The sequence below is a fragment of the Perognathus longimembris genome, chromosome 7 (assembly GCF_023159225.1).
Source record: "Perognathus longimembris pacificus isolate PPM17 chromosome 7, ASM2315922v1, whole genome shotgun sequence".
NCBI lineage: Eukaryota > Metazoa > Chordata > Mammalia > Rodentia > Heteromyidae > Perognathus > Perognathus longimembris.
Genome location: NC_063167.1, coordinates 70,063,856 through 70,090,761, shown reverse-complemented (window position 1 = coordinate 70,090,761; position 26,906 = coordinate 70,063,856). Strand labels below are relative to the sequence as shown.

The window sequence follows — 26,906 nt, the reverse complement described above, 5'->3', positions numbered from 1 at the left end:
TTGTTGCATAACTTTTTCAAAATTGGATCTTTGTAGAACAAAATTCAATTTGAATGCTCCAATTTCTCACTTCAAGTTCATATTTATTAACTAGAAATTTTTTCGTAACTCCAAGTAAACTAGTACCTATCTCCAAGATATTAAGAAAAATTTTGATCTCAGAGATCAACAATAACTATTTTGTGATGCAATTCTGTCTTATTTATAAAGCTTTATAATATTTTACACTACTTAGCACTCTATTTGATTACTAACCAAAAACACTCAATATCAACTGCCTGCATAGCCATTATCTGAATGTGCCATCCACATTACACATTTTGACCCAAACAGTCAACCACATGTAATAAAATTAATACAGTATGATTGTAGGTTTAGAGCCAAATATGTTTATGTCTTAGCTAAAGTTAGTATAAAATAGTTATACTTTGAGAGCCTAAGCCAGTCAACTCAGTATTATTTTGGAAGGTAAAATTTATATACATATATATATATTAATAGAAAAAACTATATACTTACCAATACTTTTTTCAGTTCTTCAAATTCTACTTCTTTGTTAGCTTTAAACTTAGTCATTTCTTCTGAAATAAGCAAAAGAAATATGTTAAAAGCTAGATTAAAAGAATAGGAAATCAGAGAGAGGAAATAATGTCTTCTGAAGGGGAAAAAGCAAAAGAGATTAATGTAAGTAGAGCACATAAAGCACAGAGGAAACATACAGTAACTTCAAATCAACTATGCAAAAGTAATAATGCAAAGCTGAAAGTAATGGTGCCTTCCTGCAATTCAGAGGATAAAGGTGAAGCCAGACTGAAATACATAGTAAAACATAGCGTCAAAAAATTAATAGTAATAACTGATAAATATTAGTAGCAATGTTTCCATAAGGTTAATTCCACAGCCAAATGAGCCCAGAGTTTATAAAGCAAAATAGGCAATGGAGCTACATAAAATATATTAAAATGTGATCTGTATGTGCCTTTACCCCCAACTCATCAAACTGGCTTCTTAAGTCTTCACTCCAAACTTTAAATAAGTTATCTTGCTTTTCACACTCCCATCTTCTCTGAGACTTTAGCTGCTATTAATAATATATGCCAACTCTAAGTAGAAAAATATTTAATTTCTCCGACATCTCAATGCCCTGTTTGAATATAAAACAAAAATACTTGATTAATCTATCTGCCAATTCAAGCTGTCAGTTTTCTCATTTTTTCAAATTCTAATTTTTTGGACATTTCTTTCACCTACCTATCTCCATGATATTAGTAATAAAAAGTAATAGAATTATATTAATTATTGCCTATTTATATTATGTTAACAAAACCATAATCTTTTTTTTGAATAATAAGTATCCATTTATTTGTTGACTGCCATTACAAAAACTGATTTCAGTAGCAACAAAAGTCAAAACCATAATCTTAAATATCAGTAACAGCCATTTTGCAATGTAATTTTTTTGTTTTTTTTGTTTTTTTTTTTGCCAGTCCTGGGCCTTGGACTCAGGGCCTGAGCACTGTCCCTGGCTTCTTCCTTCTCAAGGCTAGCACTCTGCCACTTGAGCCACAGCGCCGCTTCTGGCCGTTTTCTGTATATGTGGTGCTGGGGAATCGAACCTAGGGCCTCGTGTATCCGAGGCAGGCACTCTTGCCACTAGGCTATATCCCCAGCCCGCAATGTAATTTTTTGTCTTTAACATTATGAAGCTTAGTAACATTTGATATTAAGAACAGTCAACTTATTTATTTTTGGCCAGTCCTGGGCCTTGGACTCAGGGCCTGAGCACTGTCCCTGGCTTCTCTTTGCTCAAGGCTAGCACTCTGCCACTTGAGCCACAGCGCCACTTCTGGCCATTTTCTATATATGTGGTGCTGGGGAACTGAACCCAGGGCTTCGTGTATAGGAGGCAAGCCCTCTTGCCACTAGGCCATATTCCCAGCCCTCAACTTATTTTTACTTCACCAAGATCTTGCATTATTTGCATTTCCTGTTTCCTCCCTAAATTCTACTTTCTTTTGTGACACCTTTTCTCCCTGATAACCTAAAAAATAGTGCTTTGCAATGATTTTCTGTACTTCTATGAATATGACATTATGCTAATAATTTAAAAGTCTCATCAGACCAAATCTCCTGCTTTTTTCTTTCTTACATTTTAAACTACCTACATATGTATGGTGCCTGAAATACTGTTTTGCTCACCATTATAGTTATTAATCATTGGACATAAAACAAAATTACTGAAAATTTTTCAGTCTCTATATATTTAAAAATACTTGTAATAATATCCATGACATTTAAAGAAAAACCAGTAAAAAATATAAAGCTCATTCATAATCTAAGAGGAAAAATTTGTCATTTGCAAAGTTTATTTAACCAAAAAGGTTCATTTTAGATCAAAATAATTCTTTTTTGCTAGTCCTCGAGCTTGAACTCAGGGCCTGGGCACTGTCCTTGAGCTCTTTTTGCTCAATGCTCCAGCCACAGAGTCACTTCCATTTTTTTGTGTTTATGTGGTACCAAGGAATCAAACCCAGGGCTTCATGCATGCCAGGCAAGCACTCTGCCACTAGGCCAAACTCCTGGCCCTGAAATTTTCTTTTTTAAAACTTAAGGACTAGTAGCCAGACACCAGTGGCTCACACCTATAATCCTAGCTACTCAGGAGGCTGGAATCTGAAGATCAGGATTTGAAGCCAGTCCAAGCAAGAAAGTCTGTGAAATTTTTATCTCTACTAAACTCTCCTCGCCCCTCCCCCCTCCACATACACACACAAAAAAGCCAAAAGTAGAGCAGTGACTAAAGTGGTAAAAAGATGCTTGAGTGCTCAGGTCCTGAGTTCAAGCCCCAGGACACACACACACACACACACACTCACACACACACACGGACACACATGGACGGACACACACACACACACACACACACACACACACACACACACACACACACACACACACACACACACACACTGGACTGAGCATGTCTCTATACTCTCACCTTGATCTCATAAAATTAGGAAGCAAACATAAGGGAAAGTATGTATATATGTACATGTACATACACATACACTTTCACAAACGCAAAGAACGGGCAGGAAATAAAACAATAAGAAGTTACAAAATAGCCAGGCACTGGTGGCTCACACCTGTAATTCTAGCTACTCCAGAGGCTGAAATCTGAGGATCTTGATTCAAAGCCAGCCTGAGCAGAAAAGCCCATGAGACTCTTATCTCCAATTAGCCATCAGAAAAGTAGAAGTGGTGCTGTGGATCAACTGGTAGAGCGCTAGCCTTGAGCTGAAGAGCTCAGGGACAGCACCCAGGCCCAGAGTACAAGCCCCACCACACACACACACACAAAAATTATGAAATAAAAGCAAATCAAACAGAAGCTACTAAATAAATACAGTGAGAGATAAAGATGGTTAATTTGATCATTTGTGTTCCATTGGGTTCTTCATAATTATCATCAAAGCAAAATGAATGTGCTTAAACTAACAGCAAAAAGAATATAATTTATATGGATTTGAACTATTCAAGATAAAAATAATATTCAAGAGTTATCTAAGGGAAAAAGCTCTTCATATAGTTACATTTTATAAATAAGATATTAAGAAGAATCAGAAACAGGGACAAAGGGTAAACAAGTGCAGCAGTGATACTCACTAGACACCATGTTGAAAATGAACTATAGAAATTGTGGGTAGGAATGGGAGGAAAAATGGGAGAGAGCAAAAGAGAAGGGGTGACATTATTCAAAAGGAATGTACTCTTTATCTGACTTATGTAACCGTAACCTCTCTGTACATCACCGTTACAATAACAACAAATAAATTTTCTTAAAAAGAATCAGAAGTGGGCTGGGAATGTGGCATAGTGGTAGAGGGCTTGCGTAACATGCATGAAGCCTTGAGTTCCATTCCTCAGTACTACATAAACAGAAAAAGCCAGAAGTGGTGCTGTGGCTCAAGTGGTATAGTGCTAGCTTTGAACAAAAGCAGCTCAGGAACAGTGCCTAGGCCCTAAGTTCAAGCCCCAGACTGGCCAAAACAAAAAAGAATCAGAAGCAATACTAGATTCCAATTAAAAGTAAATCATAGTTGGGCAACAGGGGCTCATGCCTGTAATCCTATCTAGCTACTCAGGATGCTGAGATCTGAGAATCACAGTTTGAAGCCAGCCCTGGCAGGAAAGTCTGTGAGACTCTTCTAATAAATTACTCAGAAAAGGTTGGAAGTAGTGCTGTGGGTCAAGTGGTAGAGCTCCAGCACTGAGCACAAAGAGGCTCAGGGATAGCGTCCTGGCCCTGAGTTCAAACCCCAGAACTGGCCCCCAAAAAAGTGACAAGGGAGAAAAATGTAGAGAATATCAAGATTTCTGGCTTGAGATACTGTGAACTGAAGAAAAATTAATGTGAAGTTATTATGCTCCCTGACACAAAATGTTTTCTACACTCCATCATCTTCTACAACTATACAAAGGTTCTTTTCATACTTTAAAGACCACTTTTATAATTTCCTTGCCAATAAGTCTTTTCCCAGTCCCATCATCCACATATCATGCGTACCTTTAGCTTACTCTTGGTATCAACCTTAACACACCTATGTAAATAAGAAATTTGAGGATTTATCCTAAGCATAACAAAAAATTTTAATACAAAGATGTATTTTATGCAAAAATGTAAGATAAATATGTTATCTGTAATCAAGTACCAATTTTTCATGCCTGATTAGTAATCCTAGCTACTCAAAAGGCTGAGATCTGAGAAGGAAAGTTCAAAGCAAGCTGGAGCAAAGTCCATGAGATTCTTTTCTCCAATTAACCACCAAAAATCTGGAAGTAGTGCTGTGGCTCAAGTAGTAGAGCAGCAGCCTTGAGAAAAACAGCTAAAGGACAACATCTAGGCCCTAAGTACAAGCCCCAGTACCAGCACAAACTAAAAACATTCTGTATACATATGATGTATATACAGAGAGAAAGTTTTACATACACACACACATATATACATATACAAACACATTTAAAACATGCCTAAAAAATCTTGAAGTTTTATTATTTTCTTCCTTGCCCTAATGTAATTCTTCTTCACATTCTCACCTTGGACAACATTATTCCAATGGTTTTGTGTGTTCAAACTCTCATAATAATTAGAAATTTCTCAAGAACATAGTATTTTACTTCTAAATGTTCCCACGTCTAAAACAATGCTTAAAAAGGTACATGTAAGGGCTGGGGATATAGCCTAGTGGCAAGAGTGCCTGCCTCGGATACACGAGGCCCTAGGTTCGATTCCCCAGCACCACATATACAGAAAATGGCCAGAAGCGGCGCTGTGGCTCAAGTGGCAGAGTGCTAGCCTTGAGCGGGAAGAAGCCAGGGACAGTGCTCAGGCCCTGAGTCCAAGGCCCAGGCCCAGGACTGGCCAAAAAAAAAAAAAAAGTACATGTAACCGTTCACAACTCTAGAATTTCATACCCAAACTTCTCATAATGTATTGGCCTATTATGAGAATAATTGTACATCATGCAACTGATATGCTAAATAACAGCCATTTAATTTCAGTATTACACTAAACTGTAACAAGTATCAAAGACTAGAATTATTCTTTAAGTTCAACATTCAATGATTCTTAACTACTATAAATAAATATCAAAGATATTTTAGTGGGGCTGGGGATATAGCCTAGTGGCAAGAGTGCCTGCCTCGGATACACGAGGCCCTAGGTTCGATTCCCCAGCACCACATATACAGAAAACGGCCAGAAGCGGCGCTGTGGCTCAAGTGGCAGAGTGCTAGCCTTGAGCGGGAAGAAGCCAGGGACAGTGCTCAGGCCCTGAGTCCAAGGCCCAGGACTGGCCAAAAAAAAAAAAAAAAGATATTTTAGTGTTATTCTTTAGTCTACAACATTCAACCATTCTAAAGAAAGTATTACATATGCAATGATTTCAAAAGTAGTTTATGCTCTTAAGAAAAATTTAAAATTATGTACTGAATATATTTTTTAAATTCTAATGTAAAATAAAACAAAATTATTCTATTTTGATAGTACAACTGTATATGGTCAAGGGTTAATCTTGAGTAGAAAATTCAGCATTACAAAAAGAAATGCATAAATATGGTTCAAGAATTTGAACGATTTTTGAATGCTAAGCAAACACTCCAAATATTATGCAATGTTAGTAATTATATTAATTATACACATATTAAGAGCCAATAAGCTTAAAATATTAATATATTCAAGAAAATTTCTGTTAATGAAATATAATTTATGAAAACATTTTAAATGACATTGGAAAAACATTTTCAATGTTTGTAATTCCCTACATTTGTAATTATAATGAGCTATTCAAATTGGTTAACTACATGGTCCTAAATTCAGAAAACAATTACCCAACTTCTTTAGCTATAGAGTTACTGAATATTAACAATACCTTTTGATAACACACGATCATATTTTCCAACAAATAGCTCATAATCCAACACGGCTAAACAATGAAACAAAAATTCAACTAAAAGCAAAGGCAAGAGGCAAGAGGATTTCAAGTTTGAGGCCAGTCAGGACTACAGAGCAGAAAAAAAATCAATTAAAATATAACAAACATTTTTCACTAAAAATTACTAAGGCCTCTGAATACTAAAATAAGGGGAAAGAATTGAGCACAGTGGATCATAACTATAATCTACTACTTAATAGGCTGAGATTAAAGGATTATGGTTCATGGTCAACCTATGCAAAAAGTCTGTGCTACTCCATCTGAAGAGAAATAGTAGCACATGACTGGGAAGTGTAAACAGAAGGATCACAGTCCAGGCTGGTTGAGTCAAAAAGACTAGAGGTGTGGCTCAAGTAGTAGAACACTTGCTTAGTAAGCACCAGACTGAGTTACCACCCAGTAGCACTAAAAAAAGCCCCCCCCACAAAAAAGGAAAAAGATGAAACAAAATAGTCTTGCATAAGGTTGAAATATCCCATATTCAATTTTTTATAACTAATATTATCAAAGTACATGTTATTCTCTATGTCTTACCCAGTTCGCTTGATTTCTTCTGATGCTCCTTGGTAAGTATTTTCATTTGATCTTCAATTTTTTCCAGTCTTGTTAGTTTAAAATGTAAAATAATCAGTCAGAATTCAACTACTAAAACTGTGTCAGGGGCTGGGAATATGACCTAGGGGTAGAGTTGCTTGCCTTTTCTACTAGAAACCCTGGGTTCGATTCCTCAGTACCACATATATAGAAAAAGCCAGAAGTGGCGCTATGGCTCAAGTGGTAGAGTGCTAGCCTTGAGGAAAAAAGAAAAAGCCAAGGACAATGCTCAGGCTCTGAGTTCAAGCCCTAGGACTAGCAAAAAAAAAAAAAAAGAATAACTTGGGCTGGGAACGTAGCTTAGTAGTAGAGTGCTTGCCTAGCATGCATGAAGCCCTGGGTTTGATTCCTCTGTACCATGTAAACAGAAAAACCAAGTGGTGTTGTGACTCAAGTAGTTGTGTGCTAGCCTCAAGCAAAAAAAGCAGCTCAGGGACAGTGCCAAGGCCTTAAGTTCAAACCCCAGAACTGGTAAAAAAAAAAAAAAAATTGTTACAATGAGGCAAGAGGCAACTAACGTATTTCTAAGACATATCGTAAAAATATTTCTCTTTATACCCAGTTATTAAACATTTTACTAAGTGCTATCCCTGTGTATGACATTTTTAAATAAAAAATAATTCTTATAAACACGATTGGCAAGGCACTGGTGGCTCACACCTGTAATCCTAGCTACTCAGAAGGTGGATATCTGAGGATCATGGTTCAAAGCCAGTCTGGGCAGGAAAGTCCCCATGAGACTCATCTCCAATTAACCATCAGAAAACTAGAAGTGGTGGTGTGGTTCAAGTGATAAAGTGCTACCCTTCAGCTGAAGAACTCAGGGACAGCGCCCAGGTACCATGACTGACAAAAAAATACATACACATACATAACTGAATGTTAATTACACCTACATAAAACCTTTACATCTAACTAACATGTCTCTTACCTGAAAACCATATTACTGCATTAATGAATAAATATTATTACATAAAAGTATTCCTTATAAAAACATGACAATATATGTAATTTTATTGACTTGTCTAGCTGCTAATTCCTTACACAAAGGTAAATGGAAAAGATGAATCTAAGTTAACGTCACAATTTTATAATCTGAAAACTGCTAGAAGTAGTAAATCAAGAATATATACGATTAGGGTCAAAAATGATAGTAAATGTCTATAATCTTAGGAGGCTAACTAGATTTATCATAGTCTGTGAACAAACAAGGCAAAAGCATGAAACTATATATGTTTATATGTCTGTGCATGCAGTTATTTTTTAAAACTTAAGGACTAGTAGCCAGACACCAGTGGCTCATGTGTGTGAATGCACACACGTGTGTATGTGTGTGGGGGTGCATGTGTATGTTTTATTTTTTGGTTTTTGCTGATCCTGAGGCTTGAACTCTGGGCCTTGGCACTGTCCCTGAGCTCCTGTTGCTCAAGGCTAGCACTCTACCACTTGAGCCACAGCACCACTTTTGGCTTTTTCTATGATTTAATTGAAGAGAAGAGTCTCACAGACTTTCCTGCTAGGGCTGGCTTTGAGCCATGATCCTCAGATATCAGCCTCTTGAATAGCTAGGATTATAGGCATAAACCACTGGTGCCTGGCTCCCAGAAACTTTTTAATAAACACAAAAAGCAAAAAGATACAGAATGTAATTCAAGCGGTAGAATGCTTGCTTAGCAAGCATGAGGCCCAGAGTTCAATCCTCAGTAGTGTCAAGAATAAAAGAGAAGAATGAGTAAAGGAGATAGAGGAGATAGGAAAGAGGAAGAAAGGGCGGGGGGAGGGTGGGGGGGAGGGTGGGGGGAGGGAGGAGGAGGAGGAGGAGGAGGAGGAGGGAGGAGGAGGAGGAGGGAGGAAGGAGGAGGGAGGAAGGAGGAGGGGGGAGGAGGAGGAGGAGGAGGAGGGAGGAGGAGGAGGAGGAGGAGGGAGGAGGAGGAGGAGGGAGGAGGAGGAGGGAGGAGGAGGAGGAGGAGGGAGGGGGAGGAGGAGGAGGAGGGAGGGAGGAGGAGGAAAGAAAGGAGGAGAGTGGGGGGAAAGACAGAAGGAACTGGAGGGTAAAAGAGGGAGAAGGAAAAAAGAGAGAGAAAAGAGGAAAAGAACTAAAAGAGCTACCTTTTTCCAAGCGCTGATATCTCACACGGCTAATCATAGATACTCAGGAGGCTGAGATCTGAGGATCAATTTTTGAAGCCAGCCCAACAGACAAGTCCATAAAACTCTTACCTCCATTATAACTAGCAAAAAGCTAGAGCAACTGGTGGAATGCTACCCTTGAGCAAAAGAGCTAGAACAACAACAACAAAAACTGTCTTTTCTTCGCTCACATGCACCAGCAGTTGTAGAAAAGTACCAAGTAGATTTCACTCTTGAAACAAAAATCTGTTTTTCTTTACCCTGTACCAAGCTTAATTAATCTTAATGCCAAAGGGACAAAAAAGCTACTGAGGTCTCATAACACATCTTAATATATTTCCTTAATAGAAAGTCATGAAAAATAGCAGTTTAGGGCTGGGAATGTGGCCTAGTGGTAGAGTGCTTGTCTGGCATACATGAAGCCCTGGGTTTGATTCCTCAGCACCACATGTATAGAAAAAGCCAGAAGTGGCACTGTGGCTCCAGTGGTAGAGTGCTAGCCTTGAGGAAAAAGAAGCCAGGGACAGTGCTCAGGCCCTGAGTTCAAGTCCCAGAACAGGAAAAAAAAGCAGTATATATGAAATGCAAATGAATTCTATCACAGATAGTAGTAACTATAGAGTAGTAATCTACTTTATCTTAGGATATTTTCTAAAATTTTAAGTCAGAGAAGTTACAGACCCCAGTAAAGAAATTCCTCCATCTATAAATTATTCCTATGAAGCTAATAATAACCCATAGAATAAATAAAGAAATCAAATCACTGCATTAACACTCAGGAACTTCTCTTTTTAGCTTGACTCTATGGAAAACTAGGCATGAGAACTATGATGCAAATGCCTACATTTGTATCTTTTCCTGCTTACTCAATATCAGCTTTATACAGGAAGGTGACACTTGACATACAACCTGCTAACTACAGTTGCTGTGGAATTGAATATTGATTGACAACAGATATGGCACTGAATATTACAAATAGTAGTTACTATTCAGTTTTTGCACCTTTGTTGTTCTGTTCTCAATAATTCCTCCAATTTGCAGATCGTACTTTTAAGTTCAGTCACTGAAAATGAATGAGCAGCTCTAGCTTTATTAAATTCTTCCATCTGAGCTTCTTTTTCTTCAGTAAGCTGATGTATTGTTTTTGTTGCTATCTGTAAATCTCCTTCTAAAGCCTTTTGAGAAGTCTAAATGAAATAAAGTACAAAACTGATGATTCAAAGACCAAAAGAAAAAAAGCTAACTTTAGCTTTTATATATTTGCTTCCCCCACTACCCTCTACTTCTAGTTACAAATCTTTCCCTTGAGACTTAATATTAATAGTCCATTCAATCCATAGAGCTCTCTCAATTTTTAAATCTCATATAAAATTTGCTAGTCTGAATCACTCTGTTGGTACTTAGTCATGTATATTGATTAAACTTTTGCTGTGTTTTTATACATCACTAACAAATAAGCATTTAGTATATTCTAAAGCTCTGGATTCTTGTATACAGTATTAGTATACAGTAGGTATTTGCTGACAGTGCTAGACCTACAAGATTTAAATCATACCATACTTCTTTGCAGAGATATTTTGGTATCTTCAAGTTCTGATGACAAATAATGCTTCTTTTCATTTGATTCCTTTAGCTTTTCATCCAGTAATCCTAAAATTAAAATTACATATAGGTACTACTTAATAGAAAACAAATAGCAAGAAAACTATTTTTGACATTTTCCCTCAATTAAACAATAGTCCAAAATGAGGAAGATTGTGAAAATACAGAATTAGTAATATTTTTTTCTGTGCTAGTACTAAAGACTGAAGTCCAAGATTCTCACTCTCACATGGCTTTTTTGCTCACAAATGGTGTTCTACCACTTGAACCCATGCATCCACTTCTGGCATTTTGCTGGTTAACTGAAGATTTAAAAAAAAAAATAGTGAGGCTGGGAATGTGGCCTAGTGGTAGAGTGCTTGCCTTAGCATCCATGAAACCCTGGGTTCCATTCCTCAGTACCACATACACAGAAAAGGCCAGAGGTGGTACTATGGCTCAAGTGGTAGAGTGCAAGCCTTGAGCAAAAAGAAGGCAGGGACAGTGCTCAGGCCCTGAGTTCAAGCCCCAGGACTAGCAAAAAAAAAAAGTGTCACAGTTTTATCTATCTTGGCTTTCTCTGAACCTTGATTCTTAAGATATTGTGTCTCTGAGTAGCTAGAATTATAGGCATAAGCCACCAGTGGCCAGATAGACATAGTAATTTGGGGCATTATTTAACAACATTTACGGATTTTATAAGGTTCTTTCACAAATATTTAAGATGCTTTTTTTGTACCAAGGTTTGAATTTAGGGCTTTGGAATTGCTAGGTAAATATTGTACCATTTGAACCATGCCTTTAGCCCAAAATGACTATTTTTAAACGTTTTAAATACTTATAAAATTATAATGCATACCCCAAAAAGGCACATATGCCTTTTATTTTTGTTTGCATATCACTTTCATTTTTGCTTCATATCACTGTCCAGTTGTGACATACATACATCATGTGCTGTTTCATTTGATGTAAAAGAATGTTTTGGAGCCCAGTGCTGACGGTTCTTATCTGTAATCCTAGTCCCTTAGGAGCTGAGATCTGAGAATCGTGGTTCAAAAGTATCTAAGGCAAAAAGTCTGTAGGACTCTTTTTGTGTATGTGTGTGCCGGTCCTGGGGCTTGAACCCAGGGCTTCATGCATGCTAGGCAAGCACTCTACACTGAGCTACATTTCCAGTTCTGTGTAAGACTCTTATTTCCAAATAACCAGTAAAAAGATGGTCGTGGAACTGTGGATCAAGTGGTGTACTGTCAGCCTTGAATGAAAAAGCCAAGAAACAGCACTCAGATCCTGAGTCCAAACACCAGTACCCCAAAAAAGAACATGAGAAAAATACATAATGAGATATTCCATAAGAGAAAAAATATAGATTAAACACCATCAGCCATCATGATAAAGCAAGCCAAAAGAAATGAAGATGACTCTTCATACCTATCAGAATAGCTAAAAGTGATGCCACCAAAGTCTTAAGATGTAGACAAACAGGTGATACACATAGCTGTTGAGAACATAAAATGTCACAGCCCGCTGAAAAAGCTCTTAAGTAAATATACAACTCATTATACGTTTAGGTATTCATCCAAGAAAAATAAAGCCAGATAAAATGTACATAACACCATAAATAGACTTCAGGATAAATAGTATCATCAAGACAAAATTATTCCATAATGATAAAAGAAAAACTTCAACAATAATGTGTAACATTTTAAAATCCACATGTACCCAGTAATGTTTGGAATGTATCAATGAATAAGAAAGAATTTGAATGAACCTTTTATAAAGAAATTATCAAAGTTTAGGTGATGGAATTGGCTGTTACCTTAATTGATCACAACCCAATATGTGTATGAACCAAAATATCACATTGCTCCTCTTAAGTATATAAAATTGTTGAGATACAGCTCAGTGGTAGAACACTTGCATAGCAGATGCAAAGTCTTGGGTTCAATCCCTAGCACCATAATCAGTCAATAATGTATTTGATATTAATTTAAAAACTTGAAATTAATGTACTTTTGGAGCATATTGTGTAAATTCTAAAGGTTTAAAGTATGGGAAAGGAAAAAGTGAATTTTTCATGCCTTCCCCTAGCTGATTCAACCCACAGTGAGGATTATAAACCTATAAAGTGTAAGAAACGTTGATTGAGAATGTAACAAGAAAAATATATGCCCTGATTAGCTAGTACTTTATATTTTTGAAATGTTTGATTTTCATATGATTTAAAACTTTAAAACTCACTAGTTCAACATAAGACACACTGTCATATTGTTTTGTTTCTTGCCAGTCCTGGGGCTTGAACTCAGGGCTTGAGCACCATCCCTAGCTTCTTTTTGCTCAAGGCTACCACTCTACCACTTGAGCCACAGTGCACCACTTCCAGCTTTTTCTGTTTAATGTGGTGCCTAGGAATCAAACCCAGGGCTTCATGGATACCACTAGGCCATATTCCCAGCCCCAACACACTGTCATATTTTCTATTATAAACTCTTACTTGTCTGTTCCTCTAATTGATTAATTTTATCTCTGGATTCTTGCAGCAGAAATGTTAAATCTTTGATTTTCTTTTCTTTTTCAGTAATTTGGATCAATAGTAGTGATACCTGAAATGAATATTTTGTAAACATTAGAGATAAAAAAATGTGACATTTTCAGCACTTCCTATCATCTATAATTCTCTTAAATACTTGTTTATATTTTTCAAATGTCATACAATACATGCTATGTAATAAACATTTACCAAATGAATAAACAAAAAATCCTGATATGGGCTGGGGATATGGCCTAGTGGCAAGAGTGCCTGCCTCGGATACACGAGGCCCTAGGTTCGATTCCCCAGCACCACATATACAGAAAACCGCCAGAAGCGGTGCTGTGGCTCAAGCGGCAGAGTGCTAGCCTTGAGCGAGAAGAAGCCAGGGACAGTGCTCAGGCCCTGAGTCCAAGGCCCAGGACTGGCAAAAAAAAAAAAAAAAAAAAAAAATCCTGATATATCTAACATTACTTTATGCATTTCAACATATTGCTGAGATTATATAACAGAATCTACTGGCTCACTTACAAGTAAATATTACTGAGCAATAGAAATCATAATAAACAGTGTACAGATGACGTAATTCACCTTCACAAAAGTCACAGCCTGGTTTGGGAGACAAATAGCTACACTTAAGCATTATTAGTGATAGAACAAATCAATTTTGTGGGAATTAAAAAAATTATCAAAAGTTTAAATTGTAAAGATGGAAAGCAATTGGAACTGAAAATAATTTCAATTAACAAGAATATATATAGTAACATACTAATGACACACAAGATAACTCACCCAAAAGAACTACAGTATATTGGAAGAATCAGAGACAATGCTGTATAAGATAGGTATGAAAGAAAACTTAAGTATAAGGAAGATAAAGTCTATTTTTTTTTTTTTTTGGCCAGTCCTGGGCCTTGGACTCAGGGCCTGAGCACTGTCCCTGGCTTCTTCCCGCTCAAGGCTAGCACTCTGCCACTTGAGCCACAGCGCCGCTTCTGGCCGTTTTCTGGTATATGTGGTGCTGGGGAATCGAACCTAGGGCCTCGTGTATCCGAGGCAGGCACTCTTGCCACTAGGCTATATCCCCAGCCCCGATAAAGTCTATTTTTAAAAACTGTGAAACTCTCCTAGATTCATTCAACACTCCAGACTATCCATCCATCCATCCACCCACCCACCTACCCACCTAGAACTTATCTAAAAATGAACACTACTCATGTCTTTGCAAGAGATATATGACTATCAACTAAAAAGGCAATGGATTAGGAATACACTGACTGGTAGTGTACTTGCCTAAATATGTAGGATGTTAGGTTCAACTCCAGTATATATAAAAAAAAAAAAAAGGTAATCTCTAAACATGGACATTCCAGACATGAGGACAAAGAATACAATGAAAAAGTTATGGATAATAGTGGGACTTGGCTGACCCTTCCTACCCTGCTAATTCTGCTTCACATTCTCATGAGCCAAGATTATATCCACAGGCAGGAATTTGGAAAGCCCAGAATATATTCTAACAAATAAGATACTAAAGAGTCTTCACAATAAAGAAAGAAAAAAAAAACCTGTAAGCTCTATACAAAAAACTAATATGCTGTTTTAGCTTCTATTTTTTGTTTTTGACTTGTGGTTTTTGTGCCAGTCCTGTGGCTTGTATGCAAAGCCTAAACAGTCTCTGAGATTCTTTTTGCACAAGGCAAGCTCACTGATGTGTCATTAATCTGAAATTGATATTCTTGCAAATTTCAGAGAATACATACTTATGATTTTTAAGTCTTTCATTATGTGACATTAATAGAAATTAGCAACTCGGTGTCTTAGCTTCTTTCATTAGTATCATGGATAGCATATTTCAAAATAAACTACAAAATGGTAACTGGATCCTGGCATCAGTAGCTCATCCTATAATCTTAACTATGCAGGAGGCTGAGCTCTAAGAATTACAGTTTGAAACCAGACTGAAGAGTCCACGAGACAGTATCTCCAATTAATCACCAAAAAAGCTGGGAGTAGAGTTGTGGCTCAAGTGGAAGAGCGCTAGTCAAGGGAAAACAGCTCAGTGATAGTGCTCAAGTCCTGATTTCAAGCCCCAGGAGCAACACACACACACACACACACACACACACTCTTAATTGAGTGTCCATGATAATATATTTTATTAGGACTTTTCATCTGAAAATTTCTCATAAAACATCTTTAACATTGGGGGCTGGGAATATGGCCTAGTGGCAAGAGTGCTCACCTCGTATACATGAAGCCCTCCCTGAGTTTGATTCCCCAGCACCACATATATAGAAAACGGCCAGAGGTGGCGCTGTGGCTCAAGTGGCAGAGTGCTAGCCCTGAGCAAAGAGAAGCCAGGGACAGTGCTCAGGCCCTGAGTTCAAGGCCCAGGACTGGCCAAAAAAAAATCTTTAACAGCAGTGTAAACTGATAATACTAAAGAAAATTCACTGAGTAAAAAAAAAAAAACAAAAAGGCAATGTACCCAATGCCTAACGTATGAAACTGTAACCTCTCTGTACATCAGTTTGAAAATAAAAATAAAACAAAATGGCTAACATTCTATAAGTGCATGTCAAAAATCAATTGGTTATTTTAAAAGGCTTACAATTTCAATATGTTTTACCTAATTCTCACACAGAAATTTGTTATACAGTCAGAAACTCAAAGTTCTTGTGGACCTTTGAGAGTTAACAAAAGCAATGGCATTATATAACTAAGAACAGTGAGCACAATTTGAATGTACCCATTATAAAGTAATGATAAAATTTTAGGTCAGGTTATGATGTAAGACCTGAAACCTTTAAATATTTACAAGAATGATAGACAAAACACCAGAACTTATCTACATAAGCAGAAACTTCCTGAATAGAATTCAAAGGACTCCGAAAATAGGATGAAAGAAATGGCAAATTATATTGCATCAATCTAAAAAGCTTCTGCACAGTGCAGGACATAGTTACTAAACTAAAAAGAAAGCCTACAGAATGGGAGATCTTTCCAGATATAGGTCTAATAAAGGTCTAGTAACCAGAATATACAAGAGGTTCAAAAATTAAACCACGGGGTTGGGAATGTGGCTTAGTGGTAGAGTGCTCACCCAGCATGCACAAAGCCCCGAGTTCGATTCCTCAGCACCACATAAACAGAAAAGGCCAGAGTGGTGCTGTAGCTAAAGAGGTAGAGTGCTAGCCTTGAGCAAAAAGAAGCCAAGGACAGTGCTCAGGCCTTGTGTCCTAAACACCAGGACAGGCAAAAAAATAAAAATAAAATAAAAATAAAACCACCAAAGAGCTAGTAGCCCCATTAGTAAAAGGGTAAAGTAGCTAAAAACATATTTCTCAGAAAAAGTACAAATGGCCAATACACACGAAGAAATACTCAACACATCCATAACCATAAAAGTGCAAATCAAAATAACACTGGGATTCTAGTTAGAATGGCCATCATAAAGAATACAAATGGCAAATGCTGGCAAAGATATAGAAAGAAAAAAAACCTTACACCGTTGGTAAGAATATAAATTACTGCCATCACTATGAAAAGCAGTTGAGATGCCTCAAAAAACTAAAATTCATTGCTGCACTAGCCACAATAGCCAAATTGTGGAAATAGCCCAGATGTCCTACAACTCATGAGTGGATAAAAAAGTGGTACCTATATACAATGGCCATTAGAATAATACTGTCATCTGCAAGAAAATGGATGGACCTAGAACAAATCATGTTAAGTGAGGTAAACAAGCTCAGAGAGAAAAACAGTGCATCTTTTTCTCAAATGTGGAACATCTTCATAATAACAGTAAAAATATTAAAGTAAAATTAGAACTACTCTATGATCCAGCAATACCACTCTTGGGCATTTATCAAGACCTCAAGTGCCAGACACTGGTGGCTCAGGTCTGTAATCCTAGCTACTCAGGAGGCTGAGATCTGAGAATCCTGATTGAAAGCCAGTGTGAGCAAACAAGTCCATGAGACTCTTATCTCCAATTAGTCAGCAGACTAGACGTGGTGCTGTGACTCAAAATGGTAGAGCACAAGCCTTGAGCAAAAGAGCTCAGGGACACCACCCGAGCCCTAAATTCAAGCCATGGCTGACAAAAAAAAAAAGACTACACTATTCGCCACAGCCAATGTATGGAAACATCTCCAATGCCCTACAAACAATGAATGGATCAGGAAATCATGTATCAGGAAGAATATATGTCACTTGAAATGAATAGGCTTGCAAAAAAATTATATTGAGTGAAGTCAGGCTCAGAAACAAAAGGTACATTTCCTCTCAAATGTAGAAACTAGATTAAAATATAATACGTATGAAACTACATACAGGGCCATATGCATACACACATGAACACACACACATTCAAACTATGGTATATGCAGGAGTGGATTTGATATCTAACCTCTTTGAACAACTGAAAGTTTAACAAACTAAATACTAAGAAGCTGAAATATGTCTTAATTATGGAGAAGGGGATTAAGAGGAGAGGAAGGGATGAATGGAAAGAGAACTTGTGGGCACATAACAGTCATAATACTCAGTTGTTAAAGAGGAAGATGGAAATAGGAAGCGAAGGGATAGATGGGATTGGAATAGATGAGAGAAGGATGAAAATGATTAAGATACACTATACACACAAACTGATATGTTGAATTAAAACACTGTATACAACTATTTTTAATTTATTTATTTGTTGTCAAAATAATGTACAGAGGGGTTAAGTTACACTAGGCAGTGAGTATATTTCTTACAAACTTGTTACCTCCTCCTTCCTTTTTCTCCCACCTTCCCCTCTCCCCAGTTCCCTACCCACCCTCCTCTGAGAAACAAAGGGTAAAACACGAACCAATGCAACAGCTAAACACCTTATACAACTATTTAAAGAAAATTTTAAATGATTTTTTAAATTCACATCATGGATACGCTAATTACCCTGAGTTGATTACTACCCAATTTGTACATGAACCAAAACATTACGTTGTATCTCATAAATGTATACAAATATTACCTGGCCAAAATGTTTAATTTAATAATAGTTGAGGGCTAGGAATGTGACTTAGTGGTAGTGCCTAGCATGCATGAAGCCCTGGGTTCGATTCCTCAGTACCACATAAACAGAAAAGGCCGGAAATGGCACTGTGGCTCAAGTGGCAGAGTGCTAGCCTTGAGCAAAAGAAGCTCAGGGACAGTGCCCAGGTCCTGAGTTCAAGCCCCAGGACTGGCTCGTAAATAAATAAGTATAAATAAATAAGCAAGCAAACAAAGTTCCATTTTTTAAATACCTGGTTTTCTTTGTCATTTACTTCCTTCTTATATTCTTCTTCAAGGTGTTTCATCTTTTCACAATTTTCCTTTACTTTAAAAATAAAATGTCATAGTCTTAACATGATTGTAAAACTTTTCTATTACAAACAAAATTTAAAGATTACCTGCCTTATTTATCTTGAAACTATATTAAACCTCAAAAAATTCTAATGAACTAAAATGGTTATTTTGTCTTAACCATCTAGCACAATAACAAATTTACATAATATCCTACATGTTTATGCAACTTAATATACTAATTAACAAATTTTGATTTAGTTTATGATGTGTGCTTTAGAAAATAAAATAAAAAACAAACAATACTTCTAAAAAATAAATGCAGGGGCTGGGAATATGGCCTAGTGGCAAGAGTGCTTGCCTCATATACATGAAGCCCTGGGTTCGATTCCTCAGCACCACATATATATAGAAAATGGCCAGAAGTGGTGCTGTGGTTCAAGTGATAGAGTGCAAGCCTTGAGCAAAAGAAGCTCAGGGACAGTGCTCAGGCCCTGAATCCAAGCCCCAGGACTAGCAAAAAAAAATTTAAAAAAATACAAACTATAGAAAGACTTAATCCAAGGGAAGAAAATCACATCAAAGCTAAAACATACTTTTAATATTTTAACATATATTAACCCTGGACAAATTCCACAAGAGTTTGAGGAGCTACAAAAAACACAATACGAAATATAAGTAGTCTAGAATATGAAGCATAAGATACAAAAGATAAATAAAATTTAGGAAAAATGTAAGTAGGAGAGTAACATAAAAATTAAGTAGAATTCCTACACTTCAAATGCATTTCCTTCCTGGAATTCTCCACTTGCACACGAAGCTCCTCATAAGCTATTATCATTTTCTGGAATATAAAGTTTAACTTTTAAGACTCAGAGACCTTTTTAAATATCTTTTTTCAAACTCAAATATTAATACTTTTTAACATGTAATCTTTACATATAAATTCACACAACTATGAATAATGAAAACCCTGTAACTCTGAACAGTTTGCTAATGTGCCTATGTTAGTTTCCCAAATGCTTGAAGGTAATGATGATTTTACATAATACAAAACAGAAGTAAAATTATTTTTGCACACTATGCATTCATTTAATTACACATTATCAAATAAAGGTCATGTAGTTTTAAATTATGTTCACAAAAGTGAGGTAGATTAACTGAGTAAAGATATTTAATCTTCAATATATTATTAGTCCTAGAAAAACTGAACCAATTCAAAGAAATAAGATCAGAAAATGCCTAGCAAAGTTGAAAAACAAAAGAATAAAGAATAACTATAGGAGAAAAGCAAAGTGGTGAATGACAGGACACCAAACAACAAAAGCAGGAAAAAACCCAGTGCAGATTAATAATGCTTTATATTTCTCAAGTAAATGGTTATATGTCATAATGACCAAATCTGATAAGTTAAATTATATCACTACTGTGTAAATAAAATGCTACTGTAACAAAACATTAGAACTTCAGCATTTTACTAGTGATTCAATCATATACCAACAAGTAACAATCCTTACAGCAAGTTCAGCTATCCCTATCTTTTTAGCTATACCATATGCTGCTTAGAAATTCTGTTTAAACTATTTAGATATTCACTAACAGTTACCTCAATGTTGCTATTTAGATCCATATAAGCTTGTCTGGTTTCTTCCCGTTCATATTCATCTGTAATTAATTTTAGAACTTTTAAATTAAATTTTAAAACATGATAGCAATAAAAATTCAAACATGACAGAAAAAATAAAATTCTATGTTAATAAGGGACACTGAGAGATCTAACTCAGTTCTGAATCTTTAAAAATAGCATTAAAAGCAGTTTTGGTCCCATCTGGTATTTAAGAAGCTTCAAAATTATACTCTTCAAGAGAAAAAATAAACCCAGTGAAAAAATTCCTTATATACAAAATAAAATTAATGTTAGACAGCCATCAACTACCCTCAAAATTAAGAGATATAGAGAAACAGATAAAGAAAAAAACAGAATGTTTAAAGGGGTAACCCTGATCAAGACACATTGTACTCACAAACTGCTTTGATGAGTGGCAACTCCTTTGTACAACTACTTAAAGGTAATAAAAATATAACTGTGCTTTTTATCATATAAAATTATATATATACATATATATCAGAACTGTAACTAAAATAAATTAATCCAATAACGTAGCTGGATATTGTAACATCCCTCCAACAGAAATAGACAGATCTAACAGACATAGAATCAGTAAGAACATAGTTGACCACTATTAGTTACATGGACACCTATGTCTGTTTCAGCAATATGTTCACATGGAACACTCAAAAAGACAGACATAAATAAAGCACACCAAATAGATTTAAATGAACAGAGATCATACAAATGTTTGTTCTCAGACCACAGTGGGTTTAAACTGGAAAAACAAAGATAGCCAGAAAAATCACAAGATACAAATGATCACACAATATAAACACTTCCAAGGGGCTGGGAATGCGGCTTAGCGGTAGAGTGCTTGCCCAGCATGAATGAAGCCCTGGGTTCCTCAGCACCACATAAACAGAAAAGACGAGAAACAGTGCTGTGGCTCAAGTGGTAGAGCACTAGCCTTGAGCAAAAGAGCTGAAGGACGGTGCCCAAGACCTGAGTTCAAGCCCCATGACTGACAAAAATAAATAATTAAAAATGAAATAATAAAAATTCAATTATTTTTAAAAAACACTTCCAAATAAGACACTGGTCAAGGAAGATATCTAAGAAGAAATTGAAAAAAATTAAATAAACTACATTTATTGAACTAAATGAAAATACATGGGGGCTGATGGTGTAGTCATGGTAGACTGCTTGCCTAATATACAAGGACCATGGATTTGATTCCACAAAAAAGTAAAATAAAATAAAATTGAAAACATAGCATAATAAGATTTATGGTGGTCATCAGACTGGAGGAGGATCCGATGACGGTGTGTAAATGTGAGATGAAATGGCTTGGTTGTACCCATTTGTGGTTTAGCTTTGTACTTAAGCAAACAAAAAAGGAAATAAAACTTGAAAATCATTTGTGATCATAAAAATGAAAAAATTAAAATATTTATTGCCAGGCAAGGCCAAAATAAGATTTATGAAACCGTAAAAGCATGTAAAGAAAATTACAATACTGAATGTTATATTTTAAAAAATAAAGACTTAAAGTTATATAAGTTTCAACCTTAAGAAACCAGAAAAAGTAGCAAAGTAAATCCAATGTAAGGAAAAATTAGAGAGCAGAAATCAATAAAACTAGAAACAGGAAACCAGGGGCTGGGAATACTGCCTAGTGATAGAGTGCTTTCCTCATATACATGAAGCCCTGAGTTCAATTCCTCAGCACCACATATACAGAAAAAGCCAGAAGCAGCGCTGTGGCTCAAGTGGTACAGTACTAGCCTTGAGCAAAAAGAAGCCAGAGACAGTGCTCAGGCCCTGAGTTCAAGCCGTAGGACTGGCAGAAGAAAAAAAAAAAAGATCAATAAAATAAGACTTTGGTCAGGCTCAGAAAGGAGATGTCCCTATACCCTCTGTTTTCTCCAGGTAATGATATCACTGTAGATTCCTTGGCTATCAAAAGCATAGTAACAGGGGGCTGGGAATATGGCCTAGTGGCAAGAGTGCTTGCTTCCTACACATGAAGCTCTTGGTTCGATTCCCCAGCACCACATATATGGAAAACGGCCAGAAGGGGTGCTGTGGCTCAGGTGGCAGAGTGCTAGCCTTGAGGGGGAAGAAGCCAGGGACGGTGCTCAGGCCCTGAGTCCAAGGCCCAGGACTGGCCAAAAAAAAAAAAAAAAAAAAGCATAGTAACAGAACATTAAAACAACTCTATGCCCACAAATTTGACAATAATACACACTTCATGAATTCACTGCTGCAGTCTGCCAATGTTTAAGGAAAAAATTATGCCACTTTTCAACAATCTTTCTTTCACAAGATGGAAGCAAAGAGAATGTATCATAACTCAATCCATAACACCATTACCTTATACAAAGAAAATTAGATGCAAAAATCTTCAGCAAAGAATTAGCAAATCTAACTGAGTAATTTATAAAAAATAATTATGTATCATACCCAAGTGAGACATACTCCAAGTATTTAAGTTAGTTCATCACTTAAAATTATTGCATTCTGCATGGAATTGAAACATCTTTGTATAACTACTTAATAAAATTTTTAAAAATTATTGCATTCCATCACACTATAGGCTAAAGAAAAATTACATTATCACTACTCAGGAGATAGAAGCAGAGGATCTCAAGTTAAAGGCTAAACAGTCAAAGTTAGAAAGATCCTATTTCAAAGACAAAATACAGAGGGGAAGGTGGGCGGGGGGAGGCAGAATGAGGGAGGAGGTAACAAGTTCAATAAGAAATGTACACACTGCCTTACATATGAAACTGTAACCCCTGTGTATATCACTGACAATAAAGAAATGGATTTTTTAAAAAGACAAAATACAAAAAGGATTGGAGACATGACTCAAATGATGAGTACTTGCTAAGCATGTACAAGGCCTGGATTCAATCTCCAGTATCACAAAAAATAAGATAAGTGACTAGGGGCTGGGGATATGGCCTAGTGGCAAGAGTGCTTGCCTCCTATACATGAGGCCCTGGGTTCAATTCCCCAGCACCACATATACAGAGAATGGCCAGAAGTGGTGCTGTGGCTCAAGTGGCAGAGTGCTAGCCTTGAGCAAAAAGAAGCCAGGGACAGTGCTCAGGCCCTGAGTCCAAGCCCCAGGACTGGCCAAAAAAATAAATAAAGTAAATAAATTTAAATTTTTAAATACAACACCTTTTCATGATAGGAAAAAAAAAGCAAGAATAGAAAGAACTTCCAAAACTTGGTGAAGAATTACCTACCTATGAACAACTACAACTAACATCTTATTCAATAGTAAGAAAGAAAAAGGCTTTTCCATTGAGTTCAGGAACAAGGAAAACGTTTTTCAATATTTACTAAAAATCCTTGTTAGTGCAATATGATCGGAAAAATGAAATAAAAGATATGCAACTGGGAAGGAAGAACATCTTTCTTTGGTCACATACGACATATTCTATGAACAAAATGCAAAAAAATTAAACAACTCCTACAACTCCATACCAAGGTTGCAATATACAGAAGTTACTCTCTATTTAACTTGCAAGGACTTCAGTCTCTAAAACCACAAATAGTATTATTAATTTATTCTAATTATTTAATAGGAATATTAACACCACACTTTCATCATGCACAATAAAGAATTTTAGAATTAGACTAAACCACAGAATACACATTCTTGTCATAAACACATGAAGTTTCTCAGGAACAGGCCACATGTTAAGATTACACAACAAATCTCAAATTCAACAAAAATCAACACATCACAATAGGATAAAACTCAACAGGAGGAACTACAGAAATTGCAAAAAGTACAGTTAAATTAAATGCCATCTCCTAAGTGACCAATGAGCCAATAAGGAGATTTTTAAAAAATTAAGCTGGGTAGCTCACGCCTGTAATCCTAAACTACTCAGGAGGCTGAGATGTGAGGATTTCGGCTCAAAGCCAGCTCAGGAAGACAAGTCCCCTTGAGACTATCTTCAATTAACCACTCAAAAACTGGAAGTGGCACTGTGGCTCAAAGTGGTAAAGCACTAGCCTTAAGCAAAAGAGCTCAGGGACTGTGCCCAGGCCCTGAGTTCAAGCCCCACGACTGACAAATGAAAGAAAACATAACATAGCAAAACCCATAAACTTTGGCAAAAAACATTACTAAGAGAGAAGTGTATAGCAATAAATTCTATGTTTAAAACAAAAAGGAAGCTTAGCACCAATGATGCAATTCAAGGAACTAGAAAAGCAAGAACAAATCAAACTCAAAATTAGTAGAAAAAATAGTAGAAATCAAAACCAAAATAAAACAGACTTAAAAACCAATACAAACCCAGGTTCTGGTGGTTCACACCTGTAATCCTAACTACTCAGGAGGCTGAGATCTGAGGATCACAGTTCAAAACCAGCCCAGGCAGGAATATCTCCAGTAAACTACAAAAAAAAAAAAAAACACCAAAGTGGAGCTGTGGGCTCAAGTGGCAAAGTACTATTAGCCTCGAGGAAAAACAGCTCAGGGAGAAGCACACAGGCACTGAGTTCAAGCCCCAGAACCAGCACCATTTATATATATACACACACATATGTATGTATATATGTATATGTGTGTATACATGAACACATATATGTGTATAAATGTATATGTGTATGTGTATATGTATATATGATATATATGAAGCAAAAAGTTACTTTTCTATACAAAATTGATTAACCTTTCAGTATATTCAAAAGAATAGAAAAACAAAATATTTGAGAGAACTGCTGTGAGAACTGCCAACAACAGGAAAACTAAGAAACAAAATTCTAGGAATAAGACATAAAAATCTGTACAAAACAAGGAATATATGAATTAGTAATAAAAAGTATCCAATGGCTGTAAACATGACTCAAGCGGTAGAGTATTTTCCTAGCAGGCACAAGGCTTGGAATTTAACCTACTACTGACAAAATAAAAAACTCCCAACAAAATAAAGTAATAAATAAAACGAATAAAGTCTCCTAACAAAGAAAAACCAAGGCACAAATATGGTTTTGCTGCTAAAATCAATAGCAGTTCTTCTCAATTATTTCAGAAATTGAAACTTTAAACTCATTCTATAAAGCCAGCATTATTCTGTTATCAAAACTAGATAAAGACACAGTAAAAGAAAAAACTATACATTAACATTCCCTGATGAACACAGTCATAAAAATTCTCAACAAGGGCTGGGAATATAGCCTAGTGGCAAGAGTGCTTGCCTCCTATACATGAAGCCCTGGGTTCGATTCCCCAGCACCACATATATAGAAAACGGCCAGAAGTGGCGCTGTGGCTCAAGTGGCAGAGTGCTAGCCTTGAGCAAAGAGAAGCCAGGGACAGTGCTCAGGCCCTGAGTCCAAGGCCCAGGACTGGCAAAAAAAAAAAAAACCTCAACAAAACGCTAGCAAAGCTGGGCACCAGTGGCTCACACCAGCAATCCTAGCTACTTCAAGGTCTGAGATCTGAGGATTTTAGTTTGAAGCCAGACTGGGAAAGAAAGTCCTATAGACATTTATCTACAATTAATTACCAAGAAAAAAAATGAAGGTTGAGCTGTGGCCAGCCTAGGTAAATAAAATTAGCAACACACTCAAAAACAAAGTACAAATGGAAAGTATGGGAGTATCCTCAAGTGGTCATACCCAGTATGCATGAGGCCCTGGATCCAATTCTTCTCCTGTCATCATCACTAAACAATAAATTGATTTTTAAAAAGCAACATAGAACAGGAAAGATATTTACATTTTTTTGTCTTTTCTGAAGATCTACCACAGGTTTCTTTGAGTAGATTACATAAATGCCTTGTAGCATAGTTCCTGAAATAAGGAAAATTTGTATCTAAGTATATAAGCTGATCTCAAAGCAAAATCACACATTATTAAACTATAATTGTAACAATTTTATTTCAGAAACTGAAAATATCACATATAAGACTATGAAGAAAAATAGACTGTAATATTAGCAAAGATGATTCGGTAAGTGTTACACCTTTTAAGGAAAAGTAACAACTCCTTAATACTATCTCAATTCTTATCAATAAACATTCCAGATATACCTAAGGAGAAATAGTGAAGAGACCTTGATTTTTCTTTTACTATTGTCCAAATGTGTTCTAGATGTCTAACTTGCAAAAAAAAAATAAGATCACTTCTTGAGGAGGCATCATGTAACTAAATCTAGTTTTCTTGTTGAAGTGATATGTTATATATCTAACATGCATATATTATACACATTACATATAAAATCTAATAATATGCTTATATATTTTATATGTAATGTGTATGCTATTTATTTATTTATATTGTGTTTATTTATATATACTTATATAATTTGTATTTTATATACCTATATTTTTATAGTTTTAATATCTTTATATATAATTTACATGTTTACATATAATACATATGTTACAATATATAATATGCTGTTATATATACCATTATATACTGTATGTATTATATATTAGAATTATAAAAATATACAATATATAACATATGTTATTAGTATATTAACATTACATGCTATATGCATTATATGTATATTATATGCAAGATTATACACAATGTATCTAATAGTTATATTATATACAATATGTGTAGATATAATATATTGTATACAGCATTA

General features: G+C 36.0%; 1 protein-coding gene across 2 annotated transcripts in view; it reads right to left on the bottom strand.

The window, feature by feature from the left end:
• Positions 1 to 26,906, bottom strand: part of Sycp1 (synaptonemal complex protein 1) — an 85,914-nt gene that overhangs the window by 50,399 nt on the left and 8,609 nt on the right. For both annotated transcript variants that reach the window (XM_048351838.1, XM_048351839.1), the window contains exons 7-15: positions 26,025 to 26,098; positions 20,270 to 20,328; positions 19,438 to 19,507; positions 18,624 to 18,697; positions 13,294 to 13,402; positions 10,774 to 10,868; positions 10,221 to 10,405; positions 7,029 to 7,096; positions 520 to 581 (exon numbers count right to left, since the gene is read on the bottom strand). In XM_048351838.1, coding sequence (XP_048207795.1) covers positions 520 to 581; positions 7,029 to 7,096; positions 10,221 to 10,405; positions 10,774 to 10,868; positions 13,294 to 13,402; positions 18,624 to 18,697; positions 19,438 to 19,507; positions 20,270 to 20,328; positions 26,025 to 26,098 — 796 coding nt within the window. The remainder of the gene's footprint in view (positions 1 to 519; positions 582 to 7,028; positions 7,097 to 10,220; positions 10,406 to 10,773; positions 10,869 to 13,293; positions 13,403 to 18,623; positions 18,698 to 19,437; positions 19,508 to 20,269; positions 20,329 to 26,024; positions 26,099 to 26,906) is intronic.